This window comes from Eptesicus fuscus, chromosome 7 (genome assembly GCF_027574615.1).
Source record: "Eptesicus fuscus isolate TK198812 chromosome 7, DD_ASM_mEF_20220401, whole genome shotgun sequence".
Classification (NCBI taxonomy): domain Eukaryota; kingdom Metazoa; phylum Chordata; class Mammalia; order Chiroptera; family Vespertilionidae; genus Eptesicus; species Eptesicus fuscus.
The window spans coordinates 17,132,270-17,150,599 of NC_072479.1; the positions used below are offsets into that span (position 1 = coordinate 17,132,270).

The 18,330-nt window shown below is 45.8% G+C and overlaps 1 protein-coding gene and 1 long non-coding RNA gene across 2 annotated transcripts in view; both read left to right on the top strand.

Moving 5' to 3' along the window:
- LOC129147058 (maestro heat-like repeat-containing protein family member 7) overlaps window positions 1-16,179 on the top strand; it is a 47,177-nt gene extending 30,998 nt beyond the window's left edge. The window contains exons 16-21 of the mRNA XM_054718388.1: window positions 4,751-4,909; window positions 5,267-5,389; window positions 6,267-6,372; window positions 9,030-9,095; window positions 15,598-15,711; window positions 16,169-16,179. Coding sequence (XP_054574363.1) covers window positions 4,751-4,909; window positions 5,267-5,389; window positions 6,267-6,372; window positions 9,030-9,095; window positions 15,598-15,711; window positions 16,169-16,179 — 579 coding nt within the window. The remainder of the gene's footprint in view (window positions 1-4,750; window positions 4,910-5,266; window positions 5,390-6,266; window positions 6,373-9,029; window positions 9,096-15,597; window positions 15,712-16,168) is intronic.
- Window positions 6,303-16,173, top strand: LOC129149758 (uncharacterized). The gene is made up of 3 exons (XR_008556567.1): window positions 6,303-6,372; window positions 9,030-9,095; window positions 15,598-16,173. It is a non-coding gene; the product is annotated as an uncharacterized LOC129149758 (long non-coding RNA).
- Window positions 16,180-18,330: the final 2,151 nt, after the last annotated feature.

Consider the following 18,330-nt stretch of genomic DNA (forward strand, 5'->3'; position numbering starts at 1 on the left):
TTGCCTGCTTGCCTTCCTGATTGCCCCTAACTGCTTCTGCCTGCCAGTCTGATCACCCCCTAACCACTCTGCTTCCAGCCTGTTTGCCCCCAACTTCCCTCCTCTGCCGGCCTGGTCACCCCTAACTGCCCTCTCCTGATGGCCATCTTGTGGTGGCTATCTTGTGTCCACATGGGGGCAGGATCTTTGACCACATGGGGGCAGCTATATTGTGTGTTGCAGTGATGATCAATCTGCATATTACTCTTTTATTAGATAGGATAGAGGCCTGGTACAGGGGTGGGGGCCAGCTGGTTTGCCCTGAAGGGTGTTCCTGATCAGGATGGGGTTCCCTTGGGGCGTGGGGCGGCCTGAGCAAGGGGCCTGTGGTGGTTTGCAGGCCGGCCACACCCCCTGGAAACCCAAGCAGAGGCCCTGGTATCTGGAATTTATTTTCCTTCTACAATTGAAACTTTGTAGCCTGGAGTGGAGCCAAGCCTGGGGCTCCCTCCGCCACCGGCAGCCATTTGTTGGGGTTATAATTGAAACTTTGTAGCCTTAAGCGGGTGAGCCCGGCCAGGGTGTGCGGAAAGCTTTGCTTCCACAGTTTCCAGGGAAACCCTGGCCTGCTCTCTCAAGCTCCATTCTGCCTTCATTTCTGTTTGAATTTGTTTACCTTCTATAATTGAAACTTTGTAGCTTGAGTGGAGGCTTAGGCCTTGCAAGGGCAGGCAAAAAGCTTGGCTTCCTCTGTTACCTAGGAAACCTTGCTCTCTGTGGCTGTAGCCATCTTGGTTGGGTTAATTTGCATACTCGCTCTGATTGGATGGTAGGCGTGGCTTGTGGGTGTGTCAGAGGTATGGTCAATTTGCATATTTGTCTATTATTAGGTAGGATTTTCACGCAGTTGTAAATGGGATTGTTCTCTAAGGTTTCCTTTCTGATAGTTTATTATTGGTGTATACAAATGCAACCAAAAAGAAAAAAGAAAAGGAAAAAAAAAGTAATCAATTTCTAATACTTATTTTGTATCCTGATACTTTATTGAATTAATTTATAAATTCTAGTAGTTTTTTTGGTGGAATCTTTAGGGTTCTCAATATAGAGTATCATGTCATCAGCAAATAATGACAGCTTTATTCCTTTCCAGTTTGGATGCCTTTTATTTCTTCTTCTTATCTGATTGCTATAGCTATGACTTCCAGTACTATGTTGCGTAAGAGTGGTAGAAGTGGACATCTCTGTCTTGTTTCTGATCTTTTAGTTTTTCCCTGTTGAGTTTGATGTTAGTTGCATGTTTGTGATATATGGCCTTTATTATGTTACGGTATGTTCTCTCCATTTCTACTTTTCTAAGAGGTTGTTTTTTTTTTATCATAATTTTGATGTGTCTTGGCGTGGTTGTCCTTGTGATTATTTTGTATAGGACTCTCTGCACTTCCTGGACTTGTGTGTCTTTTTTCTTCACAAAGTTAGGAAAGTTTTCCATCATTATTACTTCAAATAGGTTTTTAATCCCTTGCTTTCTTTCTGCTCTTTCTGGTGCCCCCAATAATGTAGACATTGGTATACTTGATGTTGTCCCAGAGACCAATTTTGCTATTCTCATTTTTTAAAATTATCTTTTAGTCCTGGCTGATTTACTCAGTGGTTAGAGCATCAGCCCATGGACTGAAGGATCACAGGGTCAATTCTGGTCAAAGGTTCAATTCCTAGCCATGAATGGGGAGTGTGCGAGAGGCAACCAATCAATGTGTCTCTCTCACATCAATGTTTCTCTCCCTCTGTTTCTCCCACTCCCTTCCACTCTCTCTAAAAATTAATGGGAAAAATATCCTCGGGTGAAGATTAACAACAACAAAAATTCTCTTTTTTTTTTCCAGTGCTCTGATTGGCTGTTTTGTGCTACCTTATCATCCAAATTGATAATTCAATCCTTTGCTTCATTTAGTCTGTTGTTGGTTCCTTCTAGTGTATTTTTTTTATTTTTGACTAGTTCTTTCTTATACTTTCTGTGTCCTATTACTATCTTTTCTTTTTTTTTCTTCACTGAGTTCATTCATTCTTCCCTACATTTATTGAGCATCCTTATAACCATGGTTTTGAACTCTGTATTTGGTAGATTGCTTGCCTTCATTGTTTTTAGTTCTTTTCCTGGGGATTTCTTCTGTTATTTTATTTTGGGCATATTTCCTTGTATTCTCATGGTGGCTACCTCTCCATATTTGTTTCAGTGTATTAGGTAGATCTGCTATGTCTCCCAATCTTGGTATGGTGGCTTTATTTAGTAGGTGTCTTGTGGGGTGCGGTAGTGCTGTCTCTCTCATCACTCAAGCAAGGTGTTCTGGGAATGTGTTATGTGAGCCCTCCTGTTGTAGTTGTCTTTTTAAAAAAGATTTTTTATTTCCTTTTAGAGAGAGAAGAAGGGAGAAAGAGAGGGAGAAACATCAGTATGAGAGCAGCATTGATCAGCTGCCTCCTGCATGCTCCCCTTAATAGGGATTGAGCCCACGATCTGGGCATGTGACCCGACCAAGAATTGAACTGGCAATCTTTCAGCGCACGGGATGACACCCATCCTACTGAAGCACACTAGCCAGGGTTGTCTTGAGTCTTCATTGTTGATGGCCCATCCGTGGGTGGGGTTAACCTTCAGGCTGGCTGACTATGAGGATTGACCCTGACTTCAATGTATGAGCTAGCTGCTGGGCAGGGTCTAACCCCAAGAAGTAGAATTCACCCCAGCAAGGTCTAGTATCTGCCAAAATCTCCCTTTCGATGTGCCACTTGTGGAGCTAATTGGGTTGTGCTCTGATGTGGTCTGAAGACTGCCACCAGGTTCTGAAGCCTCTTGGGAGGGACTCTGGTGCTGGTGAATATCAGATGTTGCCTGTAACTGACCCTGGGCTACCTGTTAGGAGCTACAAACAATCCACCTTTTGTGACAGCCTCTGCAGGATAAGGGTGAATGTGGGAGGAGCCAAAATGCCTGCTAGCTACCTGTTAGGCCCAATCACTGAAACTGCCTCTGGCAATATGCAAATTGAAGTAGGTTCTCAGTGAGTCACCACATAGGGGCAAGTGGTATTCACCAGGTTGATACATATACAAACTTGGAGCCAGTGCTGCCTCTGAGGCCACTCAGCAAACTTCTCATGGTACACCAAGACCAGCTGCCAGCTGCCAGCTGCATGGGGCCTGCAGACATTTGTGGTGGGGTGGGGTCTGAGGGCATCATCAGGGTAAGGCCAGCAGAGTTTATCAGCTAAAACAGACCAATATTTGGTCACATGGATGGACAGTTTGCATAGGAATGGTGGCTCCAGTCACGCATGTGAGGGGAAAAAGACCCCCTCACCCTAGAGCCACAGAAATCAGTCTCTGATATCCCGTTTGTCTGCCTAGACATCCTAAAGATCCCTCCAAGAAAGCCTGCACTGCCAACTCAGGCTGGCTGGTGCAAGCTTGGCAGGGCAGGTATACAGGTATTTGGGAGGGCAGTACTAATGCATTCCACAGGCTGATGCCCTGTGGAGGGGAATGCTCAACCCAAGAAATATGGCATCTGTGGACTGTGGTGGGAGAGGGATTCAACACAAGGACCTTGGTGGCTGTCACTTTAGCTCTCTCCCTGAAGCCACACAACCCAGTCTCTCCCTGTATGACTCCAGTCTGCTCTGAGCCACCTTCCCTCCACTGGAGCCTACGGTGAGTGGCTGCAAATGACATTTTCTGCACTGACTTTTTAAGAGGACTCCTGGGTTTCTGGCAGACTCCCTTCTTTCCCTAGTAGATGGAATCTCCGCTGAATTTCACAGCCAGGTCTTAAGTGGGTTTGTCTTCCTGTTCTGGTGCTCCAGGCAGGGGAGCCTGTGTGGGGTTGAGGCTGTTGATCCTGAGAGTGGACCTTTGTAGGTGAAATATCTCTCCAGATTCTCAACTGCTGGACGTGTGGGGCCAGCTCTTTTTGTACCTCAGTCCTTCCTACCAGTCTCCACGTAGCTTCTTCTGTAAATCCTTGGTCATAAGACTTCTGTTCAGCTGGACTTCAGCTGGTTATTTAGGTTGATTGTTCTAAAATTTAGTTGTAGTTCTGGTTTGATCCTGGGAGGAGGTGAGTGTAACTTCCACCTACTCTACCACTGTACTGGATCCTGTTTTTTTAATTAAAGTGCTAACACTGAATCATCTCTCTTTTAGCCATTATGTGTTTTATGCAAAAAATAATTCAACTTGTTAAAATACCTGTTTTCCATATCCTACAAATTCAGGAACTGTCTTGTCCCATCATCTCTGCTATTTAGTACTGTGCCTAGCTCATTATAGGTGCTCAATAAATATTTGTACAATTAATATATACTATACTCTTGAAAGTGTATAAAGTTTAGCTGTTTGTGATCATTGCTAATTAACACAATAAATACAGATTTAAACAATTACAGCTTAACTAGGACAATTAATTTTTTTTAAATTTGGCATTCTTGAGCTAAATCTCCAGAAGAGAATAAAGTGATATCTTGTAGATATGATCCATGGAAGAACTGAAATTATAATCTGAGTTTCCCGAGCTCAGTGCCATAACTCTAGGAGGCTTAAGAGCTCTAGAGGGCCAAAGAGAATTACTCAGCTACACAAATCATGTTGCTTTTACAGTATGTAAAAACAGTGTCCATTGGACATGAAAAATGAAATGTGGGTGTATGAAAGCCAAGCCAGGCAGGGCCAGAGGGAAACCATAGCCTCCTCACCTCCATTTTGCTCTTCATGGCAGGAGAGGGACCAGGTGAGGATCACAGCCATCTCTGCCCTTGGGCACATGTTACATAGAGTCAACCAATTCAGGCCTGGATACGCCATCCAGAAACATCTGTACAGTTTTTTAGTGCCGCTGCTGCTTAGCTTTCAAGACAACAACACCGAGGTGGTCAAGGTACTGGTGACCTCTGTCCTGCCAATCTCAGCCTGATTCAATGGTTTCTGCTAAAGCACAGCCCCTTCCCTTTAGTCCACTTTCATGAGCCTGGTCTGGGGTCTGCATTCACTCTACACCTCTTTGCTAACATCTTCTGGGCTGAATCTGAGCACTTTTACCCTCTATTGGGTGCCATCAGTCTTAGGCTGATATGGTTTTGCTCCCTGAAGATATTTATGTACTTTGACATGATCAAGGCCCCTGATCCCAGCTACTAATCTCAACCAAACCCCTTATGGGCTAGTTTCATGGTCTGGCCTGGCTCTGCAGAGTTGTAGGTGTGAGACTTAGGATGTCCTTGTCTCCATCCCATAGGCCTGTGGAGCAGCCCTGACTGAGTGGACTAATGTGATTGGCTGGTCATCCTTCACACAGATGTTTCAACATACCACCCTCAGTGATCACATCCAGGTGTTGGAAGAAACATGCAAGTACCTGGTGAGTGAGAGTCTCTGAGGAAGCTGGGTTACAATATGCATGCTATGGACTCACTGGCAGGCTAGGTGGGTAAAGAGGAGAGGGCTGACAGAAGATGTATTCTTTCTTTTCCTTGATTCTCATTCTTTCTCATCAGCAAACTCTGAGAACCCACATTTGGGATGCCAGTCCCTGGTTCTCCATATTTGATCCTCTTAGCATCCCAAACTCTGCCCTCAGTGGCTAGGGACATCATGCAAGGTTAGTAGTTGCCAATGGGATAGAAGCCTTCTGGTTAGAGGGAGAGATATAGATAGGAGTCCTCAGGGCTTGAAATCAGCAGTCATGGTGATAAAGGTCTGTGGCTTCAGTGACTTCAGTGAACTCAAGAACAAGCCATAGACAGGAATCCTTGTTGAAAAGTAAACATTTAAGGGCTATGCAAGTAGATTAGGAACTAAATGAGTAATTCTAGTATTGTGAATTGGAATGCCTTGCATAGACAGAGCACTTTACAGTTTATACTTTTACATCCGTTATCCCATTGTAGCCATTGGTAGGTTACGCAGGTTTTATTTCAACACTTGAGATGAAAAAACTGAGGCCAGTGTCAGGGCCAGTATTCAAACCTGGGTCTCCTGGCTCTACATCAGTTGTTTTCTCCTTTATCAAGTTGGTACCAAGGAGCAAAATTCTCTTTATGAACTTCCTGAGTCTGTACTTTTGCTGGGCTGGGGCTTTCTGAGTGTACAGGTTCAAATAGTTTAAGCTGACTGAAGACAGAAAATGCTGCTGCTTGTGGGCAAGGTGAGAGGGCCATGGCTGCAAGAAGGTCTCCCAGTAGAGTTTCCAGCAGCCCCCCTCTCCTTGTCAGCATTACTCCTCCTTGACTTCACAGGTGAGCACATGCAAAAGACAATTAGTGGGAGAGTTACTGTTTCAGAGCTTCAGCTTCCTGAAGAGCTCGCAGTCCTTCCTACGGACAGCTGCAGTCCATTTCATAGGTAAGGTGGTCCCTCCTGTTGATTCCTCCCTTCTCTCCAGCAGGAAAGCTCTCCTTGACCTCTTGCTAAAGGGCTAAGCCAGAACCATGGTATGATGAAGTTGGTCACATCCTTTCCTAGCTCTGACCTGATTAGAGATGTTGGGCTGTCAGACCCCAAATTTTGTGTTAGAAAGGCCTGGGGAGGAAGAGGAAGCTATCTGCCTTTGTCCTGGCTCTGTGTGCATCTATCCACTTTGTTAGCATGCTGCTTTGTGAGAAATGTATGCATTTCGAAGGAAAAAACTATTGCTTCAACTGGAATCCCATGGATTTCCCAAAATATTTTTTGTTTTAAATTATAACTACAAGCCCGGTGCATGAAATTCGTGCACGGTGTGGGGGGGGAGGGGGAGGGGGGGAGGGGGAGGGAGTGGAACCCCTCAGCCCAGCCTGCACCCTCTCCAATCTGGGACCCCTCGGGGGGATGTCTAACTACTCGTTTAGGCCCGATCCAGGTAGGATCGGACCTAAACAGGCAGTCGGACATCCCTCTCACAATCCGGGACCACTGGCTCCTAACTGCTCACCTGCCTGCCTGCCTGATTGCCCTTAACTGCCCTGATGCTGGCCTGGTCACCCCCAGCTGCTCCAAACTACCCCCCCCCACCAGCCTGGTCACCCCTTACTGCCCTCCCGCCATCCTGGTCGCCCCCAACTGCCCACCCCCCGCTGGCCTAGTTACCCATAACTCTCCCCCCACCATCCTGGTTGCCCCTTACTACCCCCTCTGCCAGCCTGGTCGCCCCTAACTGCCTCCATGCCAGCCTGGTCACTCCCAACTTCCCCCCCCCCCCCCGCACCACCGGCTTGGTCACACCTCACTGTCCTCTTCTGCCATCCTGGTTGCCCCTCACTGCCCACCCCTGCCGGCCTGATTGCCCCCAAATGCCCCCCTTGCAGGCCTGGTTGCCCCACACAGCCTGCTGCTAGGTCATTTGGTCTCCCCCTCACTAACCCACCTGCTGGCCTGGTCACCCCATGCCGCCTGCTGCTCAGTCATCTGGCCACCCCTCAGTAACCCCTTGCCAGCCTGGTCACCCCATGCAGCCTGCTGCTCAGTTGTTTTGTCACCCCTCACTAACCCCCCTGCCAGCCTGGCTGCCCCATGCAGCCTGCTGCTCAGTTATTTGATCACCCCTCACTAACCCCCCTGCCGGCCTATTTGGTCTTCTGTTCAGTTGCGATGGTCACTTAGGCTTTTATATACAGTATATAGATAACAGTATGTGTTAATGTTAGAAAGCATAAAATATTCAGACTGGCTGAAAGAAGACAATAAGTAATGCCAGAACTTACATCATTTGGATTTAACCACTACTAACACCCTAGAATTTTTTTCTTAAAAATATGCTGCACAGACACACACACACACACACTAATATGCACAAACATATATATAGCACTTTAAAAATATATATGTTTTTAGTTGATTTTAGAGAGAGAAGAAGGGAGAAAGAGAATCATTGATTGGCTATCTTGTGCATGTCCCCTACTGGGGATTGAGCCCACAACCCAGGCAGGTGCCTTGACTGGGAATTGAACCATGATCTCTTGGTTCCTGGGTCAACACTCAATCACTGGATACTTAATCCAGCGGAGCTATCGAACTTTTATTTATTTATTTATTTATTTTAATATATTTTATTGATTTTTTTTACAGAGAGGATGGGAGAGGGATAGAGAGTTAGAAACAACATCGATCAGCTGCCTCCTGCACACCCCCTACTGGGGATGTGCCCACAACCAAGGTACATGCCCTTGACCAGAATTGAAACTGGGACCCTTCAGTCCACAGGCCGATGCTCTATCCACTGAGCCAAACCAGTTAAGGCAAACTTTTAAAAAATAAACTTTGGTTCACAGCTGTATCATAAATACATGCATTACATACTCATCAGCATTGTTTTTAATGACTACATAATATTAATTCTATTGTATAGATGGATTTATGAAACCAGTCCTTATTTTTGAATATGGAGACTGTGTCATCTTTTGTTTTTATAGGCAGGGACACAGTGGTTACATCTCTGCATGTCATCATGATTATTTTGTTAAGATACAGTTCTTAAAAGTAGAATTGTCGGGCCCAAAGGATATGCAGAATTTTAAGGATGTTGGAACTGCCCTCTAAAAAGTTAGATTCATTTTCTCTTGTCACCAGTATGTATATGAGTATCCATTTCGCCAGACATTTGACAACCCTAGGTAATATGTTTTTAAAATCATTACCAATTTGATAGGTGAAAAACAGAAGCTTGTAGTTTTGGATAATTTTTTTTTTAATCAGCAGCTAGGTTGTGTATCTTTTCCTGTTTATTGGCAATCCGTATTTTATTTTTGTAAATTATTGCCTTGTGCCCTCTGTCCATCTTTTCATTGGTGTAGAGCCCCATGAAGTCTAACATTCTTGGCACAAGCTCCACTTATCACCTGGGTCACAGCTGCTCTGAGGGTTGTTCTTTCACTAGGACCCGACATATAGCCAGCAAGGCATCTCTCACGTGCATTCCTTGCTAAAATTGGTTTATAAATCCTTGTTCACTACTGAGCCTGGGGAAAGGGATGGCCCAAAGGCCCAGGAATTCTGGAAGGACTTTACATCTGTTCTGTCTTTAGGATTAATAGCTGAGAAGATAAACCTGCATTACATACATGAGGAAGATGTGCAGCTGTTACGAAATGGTGAGTCTGGGCCTCGCACCTGGGTTCTGGGTTATGTAAGGGGATGAGGTAAGATGGAAAGGAGGAAGGGGGAATTCCTTAAGGACATGTCACATTATTTTAAATATTGTTTACTCTTACCAGTATAAATGTTATATATAAAAGTTTAAGTGAAGAGAAGTAAGAGAAAGGTAACATTATTTATCATCATACCAGTTAGATGAAAGCACTGCTAACAACACATTCCCGTCACTGTCCCTTCGTCCCGTGCTCTGGGCTGACCCTGCAGTGGTGTGTAAGGCAGACATGGTTCCTTCCCACCCGAAGAACATGCACTTTGTGTTCTTTCTTACTGCCTTAAAGTATTTTAAAATTAATTTATACTTATCGAAAACTTCATATATTAATATTTAAGTTATTTCCAATTATTTTCTATTCAAACAATGCTACCATGAACATTCTTATATATGCCTCCTAATATGCAAGTGTAATTTTGACTCCAGACTGGATACTACAAAGTAGACTTTTTTAAAAATATATTTTTTTAATTGATTTTTTACAGAGAGGAAGAGAGAGGGATAGAGAGTTAGAAACATCCATCAGCTGCCTCTTGCACAACCTCTACTGGGGATGTGCCCGCAACCAAGATACATGCCCTTGACCAGAATCGAACCTGGGACCCTTGAGTCCGCAGGCCGACACTCTAACCACTGAGCCAAACCGGATTCAGCACAAAGTAGACTTTTATCATATATAAACAGTTATTTTCTCTCAGCACTTTGAAGACATTGTACTATCATTTGAACTTAACGGAGTTTGAACTTAACGGAGTTTAAAGTACAACAACATTTTAACCTTTCCTACTATGTTGACATGAATTTCAACCACTACCTCTCCCAATTAACAGGCTTTTATTAGGCAATATGTTAGTTCCTTTTTTAACCCATAATTTATATGCTATGATTATTATTGTTATTTTATACAAACCATAGATTTACAAAGTGTTTCATAGTCACCATTCCTTTTTGTATCTCTGACCATCCCTCAGGGGTCATTTTTCTCCATCCTTCTAGAAGTAAATCTTTTAGAAGTTTCTTTAGTGCTGGTATCCTTTTTAAAAATCCTCACTGGAGGCTATGTTTATTGATTTCAGAGGGGGAGGGGGAGGGGCGGGGGAGGGGAGGGGGAGGGAGAGGGGGAGGGAGAGGGGAAAAACATCCATCAGTTGCCTCCTGTACATGTCCCAATAGGGGATGGAACCTGCAACCTTTTGGTGTAGGGAATGACACTTCAACCAACTGAGCCACTTGACCAGGGCTAGTGCTGGTATCTTGGTAATATACTCTCTTGGATTTTATTTTGTTTGTAAGAATTTCTTCTTACACTCATCCTTGCAAGATAGCTTTACTAGTTATATAATTCTAGACAACAGTCATTTTCTCTCAGCACTTTGAAGACATTGTACTATCATTTTCTGGCTTTCTTTGTTGCTAACTAGAAGCCTGCTATTCTAGTTTTTCTTCCTTTGTAGGTAATCTGTCCTTTTCCTCTGGCTGTTTTAAGAATTTTTAAGTGTTATTTAAAAGTATAGAGAACAATATAATAACCAGGTATCCATACCCCAATTTCAACAAGTAGCAACTCACGGTCACCTTTCTTTTTTTAAAAAATATGTGGTTTGTTGTTGTTTTTTATTTCAGAAAGAGGAAGGGAGAGGGAGAGGGAGATAGAAACATCAATAATGAGAATCATCAATCCGCTGCCTCCTAAATGCCCCCTACTGAGGATTGAGCTCACAACCAGGCATGTGCCCTGACCAGGAATGGAACAGTGACCCCCTGGTTCATGAGTCAATGCTCAACTACTGAGCCACGCTGGCCAGGGCTCCATTATTCTTAATCTTACCAGAGTCCTAAACAAGAGGTAGGGGATGGGAGTTGGTGGTGTGGAGAAAGAGGAGCTGCTATTCCCAATGTCAATCAGAAGAGAAAGTTTTACCTCACCTTCCAATACCCTTTGTTTCCTTCAGTGCCTAAATAGCCACACCTATATTTTATATAGGATGTACTTCTGCTGACTCCCTGCCATTGCTCGCTAGGAATTACATTTGTTAATTATTGAAAACCTACTGTATACTATGTGCTATTCTAAGCATGGGATACTGCAGTGAACAAAACTGATAACCTTGCCTTCATGCAGTTTACATTCTAGTGGGGAAGGGAGGAATACACCCTCCACAAATACATAGGTGTTAGATAAGTACTGTGGAGATCACTATCTCCATAAGGCAAAGGGTAAGAAGGGCCAGAGAGGGGTCAGGGGTACCCCTCTGCTATGGGACATTTAAGCAGAGAGCCAGAGGAAATGAAAGAGTGAACCATATGACTATTTGAGGGAAAAGCACTTGGCATGTTCAAGGAAGAACAAGAAGATCAATGTGATGGCATGGAGTGAGCAAACTAAAGGGCAGGAGGTGAGATCAGAGAACAGCAGTGGGGCCAGATTCATGCAGACTTTGGCCATGGTAAAGATTTAGGGTTTTACTTGAGTGTAGGGGTGCAGCATTGAACACAGTTCTTAACTCTGCTAATGGGAGCTGGGAAGAGTTTAGGTTGCTTGTGATCAATGGTGGGTGGTATAATTCATTCCAGTACCAAATGGAAATGATTTTTGAATTATTTATTCTTCACTATTTTTCTTACCACAGTTTCCTTCCTTGATGTAGAGACAAGATGAAAGAATGTTTGCTTTTATACCACCTGTTCCTATGCCTCAGCCCTTTTGTAGTTAAGGGTGTTATGTGTTTGTCTGAAGTCCTGACATGAATGCCACAGGTTTGCTGTTCTGGTGTTGCAGACGCCTATCCTCAGGGGGTTTGTCCTCTGGTTTGAGTCCAATTAGAGTTTCCTGGTGCCTGGTGTGAGGTAATACTTTGGGAATGCTGTTTTTGAAGAAATGGTGGAATCCTGCCTCGGAGGAAATGCCTAGCACACAACTAGAGATAGACAAATTCTTGTTGTTTTTACAGCTCTTTGTCCAGAGAGTAAAATGGTAAATGACTTCTAAGGGTACTTTCTTCCTCAAAGTCAGCATTACTCAGACCAGTTTCAAATACTAGATCTCTTGCTAATGAGCCATGTGAGCTTGGGCCAGTTACTTTGCCTCTGTGCCTCAGTTTCTCCGTTTGCATCATGAGGATAATAGTGCTGATCTTAAACATTGTTTTGAAGATTGAACACAAAACATGGGAAGCACTGAGCTTTGCTGGGCACATAGATGTCCCACAAAACATCTGTGCTGAGCCGACTCAGGCTTCTGGGCCAGGGAAGGGGGTGGTATTGGGAGGGCAGGTAGGGAGTCTACTTGTCGCTATGGCCAAGGAAATATTGGTTTGTTTGTTGCTTCCCAGAGAGTAGCTATGCTACTGTTAGCACATTAACTATGAGCTAGTAGCATCTGCCCTCTGAGGGCTTGAACCCTGGCTTCAGTTCTGACTCTGACATTTTGTATGTCGGCTGCTTTCTCTTAGGTTTTACAGTTGAGGTCTCTACTGTATAGTGGACACCTATTCCAGCTACCATAGGGCAATTTCAGGGAAAGTATATCCAGAATGGAAATCCTACACCCCTACGTCTATCAGAGAACTCACCTTGCCTTCCTCTTCCCACCCAGCCTCCTAGAAATACCTTGATAGAAGGAAATATTTCCCAAGGAAAATAATTCTAATTACACTTTCACCTATATCTAATGCCGAACAAACCTGTGGCTGAGAAGTGGTTCTCTAAAGGATTATATATTGTTCTGTATAGTGTAAGCCCAACTCTTTTTTTTTTTTTTTCTGTTCTAAATGAGATCAACATGAAGCTGTAGACTTTGATGGGCCTGGTTGGCTTTTATATTTGCTGAGCCAACATTCTTCCTGCCCCTTTTATCCTTTGCACTAAGTAATTTCCTGTCTCCGACCCTCCTTTCCCACTCAACTCTAACTATGCACCCCCATTCCTTAACTGCACCACTTTGACAGCTCCAGACGTACTGTTACTCTCTCTACACTACTCTCCATGCATCAGCCAGATTCTCCTTGAAACCTGTACACTAGATCATATCACGTAGTTGCTTAAACCCCTTCAGTGGCTTTCCACTGCTCTCTGGGTCAAAGTCTGGTCCCTTACCTTGGGCCACAGGCCCTGAAAAATCTGTCTTCTGACTTCTCTCCACCCTTAGCCTACATCATGTCCCCCTCACTAGAAGGGGCAGCCACACTGGCCATTTTCTGCACTCTGACTCGATCCCTGCCTCCCACTGGGAGAGTTTCTGCCCTTGATCTTCATGGGGCTGCCTTGGAGGCTGGCTCTCATTCTTTGCATCTCAGCTCAAATGTCCCCTTCTCAGAGAGGCATTCCCTGACGGGCCTGTCTAAAGGGGTCCTTCCCAGTTAGTTGTTCTCATCATTCTGTTAAATGTCCTTCTTTGCACTTAATTTATGTTTACTTGTTGTTTTTTCCTCCGCTAGAATATAAAGTGCTATTTTAAAAAATACACTTTTCATTGATTTCAGAAAGGAAGGGTAAGGGAGAAGAAGAGATAGAAACATCAATGATGAGAATCATTGATCAGCTGCCTCATGCACACCCCACACTGGGGATCAAGCCTGCAACCCAGGCAGGTTCCCTGACCAGGAATCAACTACTGAGCTACACAGGCTGGGCGAGAATGTTAACTTTTGACTGTGGGGAATCTGTCTTTCTTATTCACCACTGTATCTCCAGCACATAGCACAGTGCTTGATGATAGTAAATCTCAATGAATAGTTGTTGATTATTGTTTATAACAGTGAAAAATTGCAAACAGCTTTATTGTTCACTAATAAGGTGTTCATTAAAGAAATTTTGGTAGAATCATGTGATTGGATATCATATTGTACTAGAGGCCCAGTGCACAAAATTCGTGTACGGGGGTGTGTGTCCCTCAGCCCAGCCTGCACCCTGTCCAATCTGGGACCCCTCGAGGGATGTCGACTGCCCCTTTAGGCCCGATCCCAGTAGGATCAGGCCTAAACGGGCAGTCAGACATCCCTCTCACAATCCAGGACTGCTGGCTCCCAACTGCTCGCCTGCCTGCATTCCTGATTGCCCCTAACCGCTTCTCCCTGCCAGCCTGATCACCCCCTAACCACTACCCTGCCAGCCTGATTGATGCCTAACTGCCCTCCCCTGCAAGCCTGGTCACCCCTAACTGCCCTCCCCTGCAGGCCTGGTCCCCCGCAACTGCTCTCCCCTGCTGGCCTGGGTCCCCCAACTGCCCTTCCCTGCAGGCCTGGTCACCCCCAACTTCCCTCCTCTGCCGGCCTGGTCACCCCTAACTGCACTCCCCTGAAGGCTTGATCACCCCCAACTGCCCTCCCTTGCAGGCCTGGTCCCTTCCAACTGCCCTCCCTTGTTGGCCTGATCTCCCACAACTGCCCTCCCTTGCAGGCCTGGTCCCTCCCAACTGTCCTCCCCTGCTGGCTATCTTGTGGTGGCTATCTGTGTCTACATGGGGGCAGTCATCTTTGACCACATGGGGGCAGCCATCTTGTGTGTTGGAGTGACAGTCAATTTGCATATTATTCTTTTATTAGATAGGATTAGATAGGATAGAGGCCTGGTGCATGGGTGGGGGCCAGCTGGTTTGCCCTGAATTGTGTCCCGGATTAGGATGGGGGTTCCCTTGGGGTGTGGGATGGCCTGTGTGAGGATCTTGTGGTGGTTTGCAGGCTGGCCATGTCCCCCAGTGACCCAAGCGGAGGCCCTGGTATCAGGGATTTATTTATCTTCTATAATTGAAACTTTGTAGCCTGGAGTGTAGGCCTGGGCCAGCCAGGGCAGGTGGAAAGCTTGGCTTCCTCCATCTCTGGGGGCAACTCAAGCCTCCTGCTCTCTCCAGCTCTGTGGCTGCCATCATTTTTGTTGGGATTTATTTATCTTCTATAATTGAAACTTTGTAACATTGAGTGGAGGCCTGGGCCAGCAAGGGCAGGTGGAAAGCTTGGCTTCCTCTATTTCCAGGGAAACCCAAGCCTCCCTCCTGCTCTCTGTGGCCGCAGCCATCTTGGTTGGGTTTATTTGCATATTCGCTCCTGATTGGCTGGTGGGCGTGGATTGTGGGTGTAGCAGAGGTATGGTCAATTTGCATATTACTCTTTTATTAGATAGGATGGGGTAATATTTTATGGGAAGAAAAATGTTAATCCTATTTTTGTAAAAAAAAAGTGTCTATGTTAGATATTTAAGAAATATTGCAAGGGCAGGTATGAAAATATCATTTTTTCCTGGGTTTGAGTGCTTTCTCTTACTTTCTTTTTTAATAAACAATTTGTATTTGAACATTTTCTACAATAAAACAATATTACATTTACAGGGACAAAAAAAGTATTCTAAATGAAGTTATATTATAATGTGACATGTGGGGTGGAAAACAATGGTGTTTGCGTAAACAGTCTTTGGAGATCGAGAATCTGAGTTGACTTCCTTTCTGGTTTCAGCTCTTGAAAGTATGAAGAATGATCCTGTGGAATCTAACCAGATTTTGGTGAATACTCTTCTGCAAAATATTGAAGAATATGTTAATCCTGCGGACAGCACTACTTCCATTATAAGTACTCGCTTCTTCAGATTATCTGGCAGGAGAGTCCGAAAAAGAAAGAGGCACCTATTTAAGACTATCAGACGGGAAGGAGACAATGATACCAATCGGCAGAGGAATTGGCTCCTAGGCCCTCTAAATTTACTGTGCACTTGGTGCAAGGGAGGGTAAAAAATACTCCCCTTATAAGAGGCAACTTAGAAAAGTCAACACAGTCACAAGCACCGAATTCTGAAAGTCCCCCTGAAGAAACTGAATTGATCCAAAAACAAGTTGCTCCTGAGTCACTGTGAACATTGAGAACTGGTGGCTAAAGCCTTTTCCAGCTGTTTATCCAGATGTCAGTGCTTGACTCTACCGTAGTCTCTCCCACCTTTTGTCCAACTGGATGGGCTACTTTGGTTTAACCCCAAATAGGTAGTTTTGATCTTAGACGATATAGTATATTCCTTGTTCTTTGTCTCCCCTAGGGTATTGTTAGCTATCAGTTGATACATTTGTAAATAAACGTTATTTTTCTATCCTAAAACAAAATGGCTTCCATCCTAGTTTTTGGGGTTAGGGGGTAAACCTGAGTGACAGCAACAGCTCTGGAAGCAGTTCCTTCTACCTTCAGGTAAAGTTTCAAATGACAAAAGGGAGGAGTAGGGTGGTAGAGAAAAAATTTTATCCATTTTAACCGATCTTGATTTTTCTGTCACCACCAAACCCAATCCTAATGGGTTTACTTAATTTTTCAACATTGCTGTAGGGATTAAAAGAGATAATGACTATAAAGAGCTTAGCTGTTTGTCTGGCATGAAGAAGGCAAGACTTTTTTTCCAAAGTCATGAAACTTGCAAAGTTCTCAGAACTAAGTTAGGCTATTGGAACTTAGTTCTGAGAACTTTGAAAGGTGTGAAAAGAACAAAGAACTAGTTCCCACTTTGGTCAAATTCACTAATTTTACTTCTTTGAAGTTAGCAGTGATCAAAATGATTTTGATTGCTTCTAAATTTTATTAACTTTTATTTATTTTTTTAAATTTCTTTATTGGTTAAGATGTAACATATTTGTCCTCATCCCCCCATTCCCATTCCCCACCCCTCCCCACGGATGCCCCCACCCCCCTGTTGTCCTTAACCATTGGTTAGGCTCATATGCATGCACACAAGTCCTTTGGTTGATCTCTCCCCCCTACCCCAACCCTCTCTTACCCTCCCTCTGAAGCCCAACATTCCGATCGATGCCTCCTTGTTTCTGGTTCTGTTCTTGTTCATCAGTCTATGTTGTTCATCATTTCCCCTAGATGAGTGAGATCATGTGTTACTAGAAATATACTTATAAGAACCGAATGTGAGAGGAGCAATAATAGTTATGCTGACAGGCAAATGAATCAGTCTGTAGTAAGTTTCTTTCTGGACCAACAGTTCTTTTGAGAGCCAATTTCAATGTCCACCAGTTCCTTTAGTGTACATGTCGGTACTGACTTTTCAGCACTGGATGGTGGACAAATGGTGGTAATGCAGGTCCGACTCCCTCTGGTTTGGTCTCGCCCGGATGCAAGGGCGTGGCTTCTCCCGGACTTAGGGGCGCATGGCCTCACCCGGTCCCAGGATCCAGCCTCACCCGGACCCAGGGGTGCGTGGCCTCACCCAGACCCAGGGGCACGTGGCCTCTCCCGGACCCAGGGGCGTGGCCTCACCTGGACCCGGGAACCAGGCTCACCCGGATCCAGGGGCGCACGGCCTCACCCGGACCCGGGATCCAGCTTCACCTGGACCCGGGACCCAGCCTCACCCAGATCCAGGGACGCACGGCCTCACCCGGACCCGGGATCCAGCTACTCCCAGACCCAGGGGCACGTGGCCTCACCTGGACCCAAGGGTGCGGCCTCACCCAGACCCAGGACTCAGCCTCACCTGGATCCAGGGGCGCACGGCCTCACCCGGACCCGGGACCCAGCTTCACCCGGACACAGGGGTGAGTGGCCTCTCCTGGACCCAGGGGCGCACGGCCTCACCCGGACCCGGGATCCAGCTTCACCTGGACCCAGGGGCATGGCCTCACCCGGACCCAGGGGCGCGTGGCCTCGCCTGGACCCAGGGCCGCGGCCTCACCCGGACCCGGGACCGTGCCTCACCCGGATCCAGGGGCACACGGCCTCACCCAGACCGGGAATCCAGCTACACCTGGACCCAGGGGCGTGTGGCCTCACCCGGACCCAGAGGCGCGTGGCCTTGCCCGGACCCAGGGGCGCGTCCTCACCCGGACCCGGGACCCAGCGGGGCTTCGTCTTCTTGATCCCAATTCCTGTCTGTCAATTCCCTCTCAGCAATTCCTTTGGCCATTTTCTCAAAGCTCCAGGGCGGCTGCTGCGGAACTCGCCGGGCGGCAGGCTCGGCGAAGCTCCAGTGTGCCCGGTGCGCGGCGGCGGGCTGGTCCGAGGTCGCTGCGGCGGCACTCGGGTCTGCAGCGGCAACCAGTCGCCAGGCGAGCGCACCTGGATCCGGGACCCAGCGGGGCCTCGTCTTCCCGATCCCAACTCCCATTGGTCAATTCCTTCTCAGAAATTCCTCCAGCCATTGTTCTGGATGGTGTCTGCTCTGTTTTCCAGTTGAAGTTTCAAAATTGTTGTGGTAGGCAACAATCA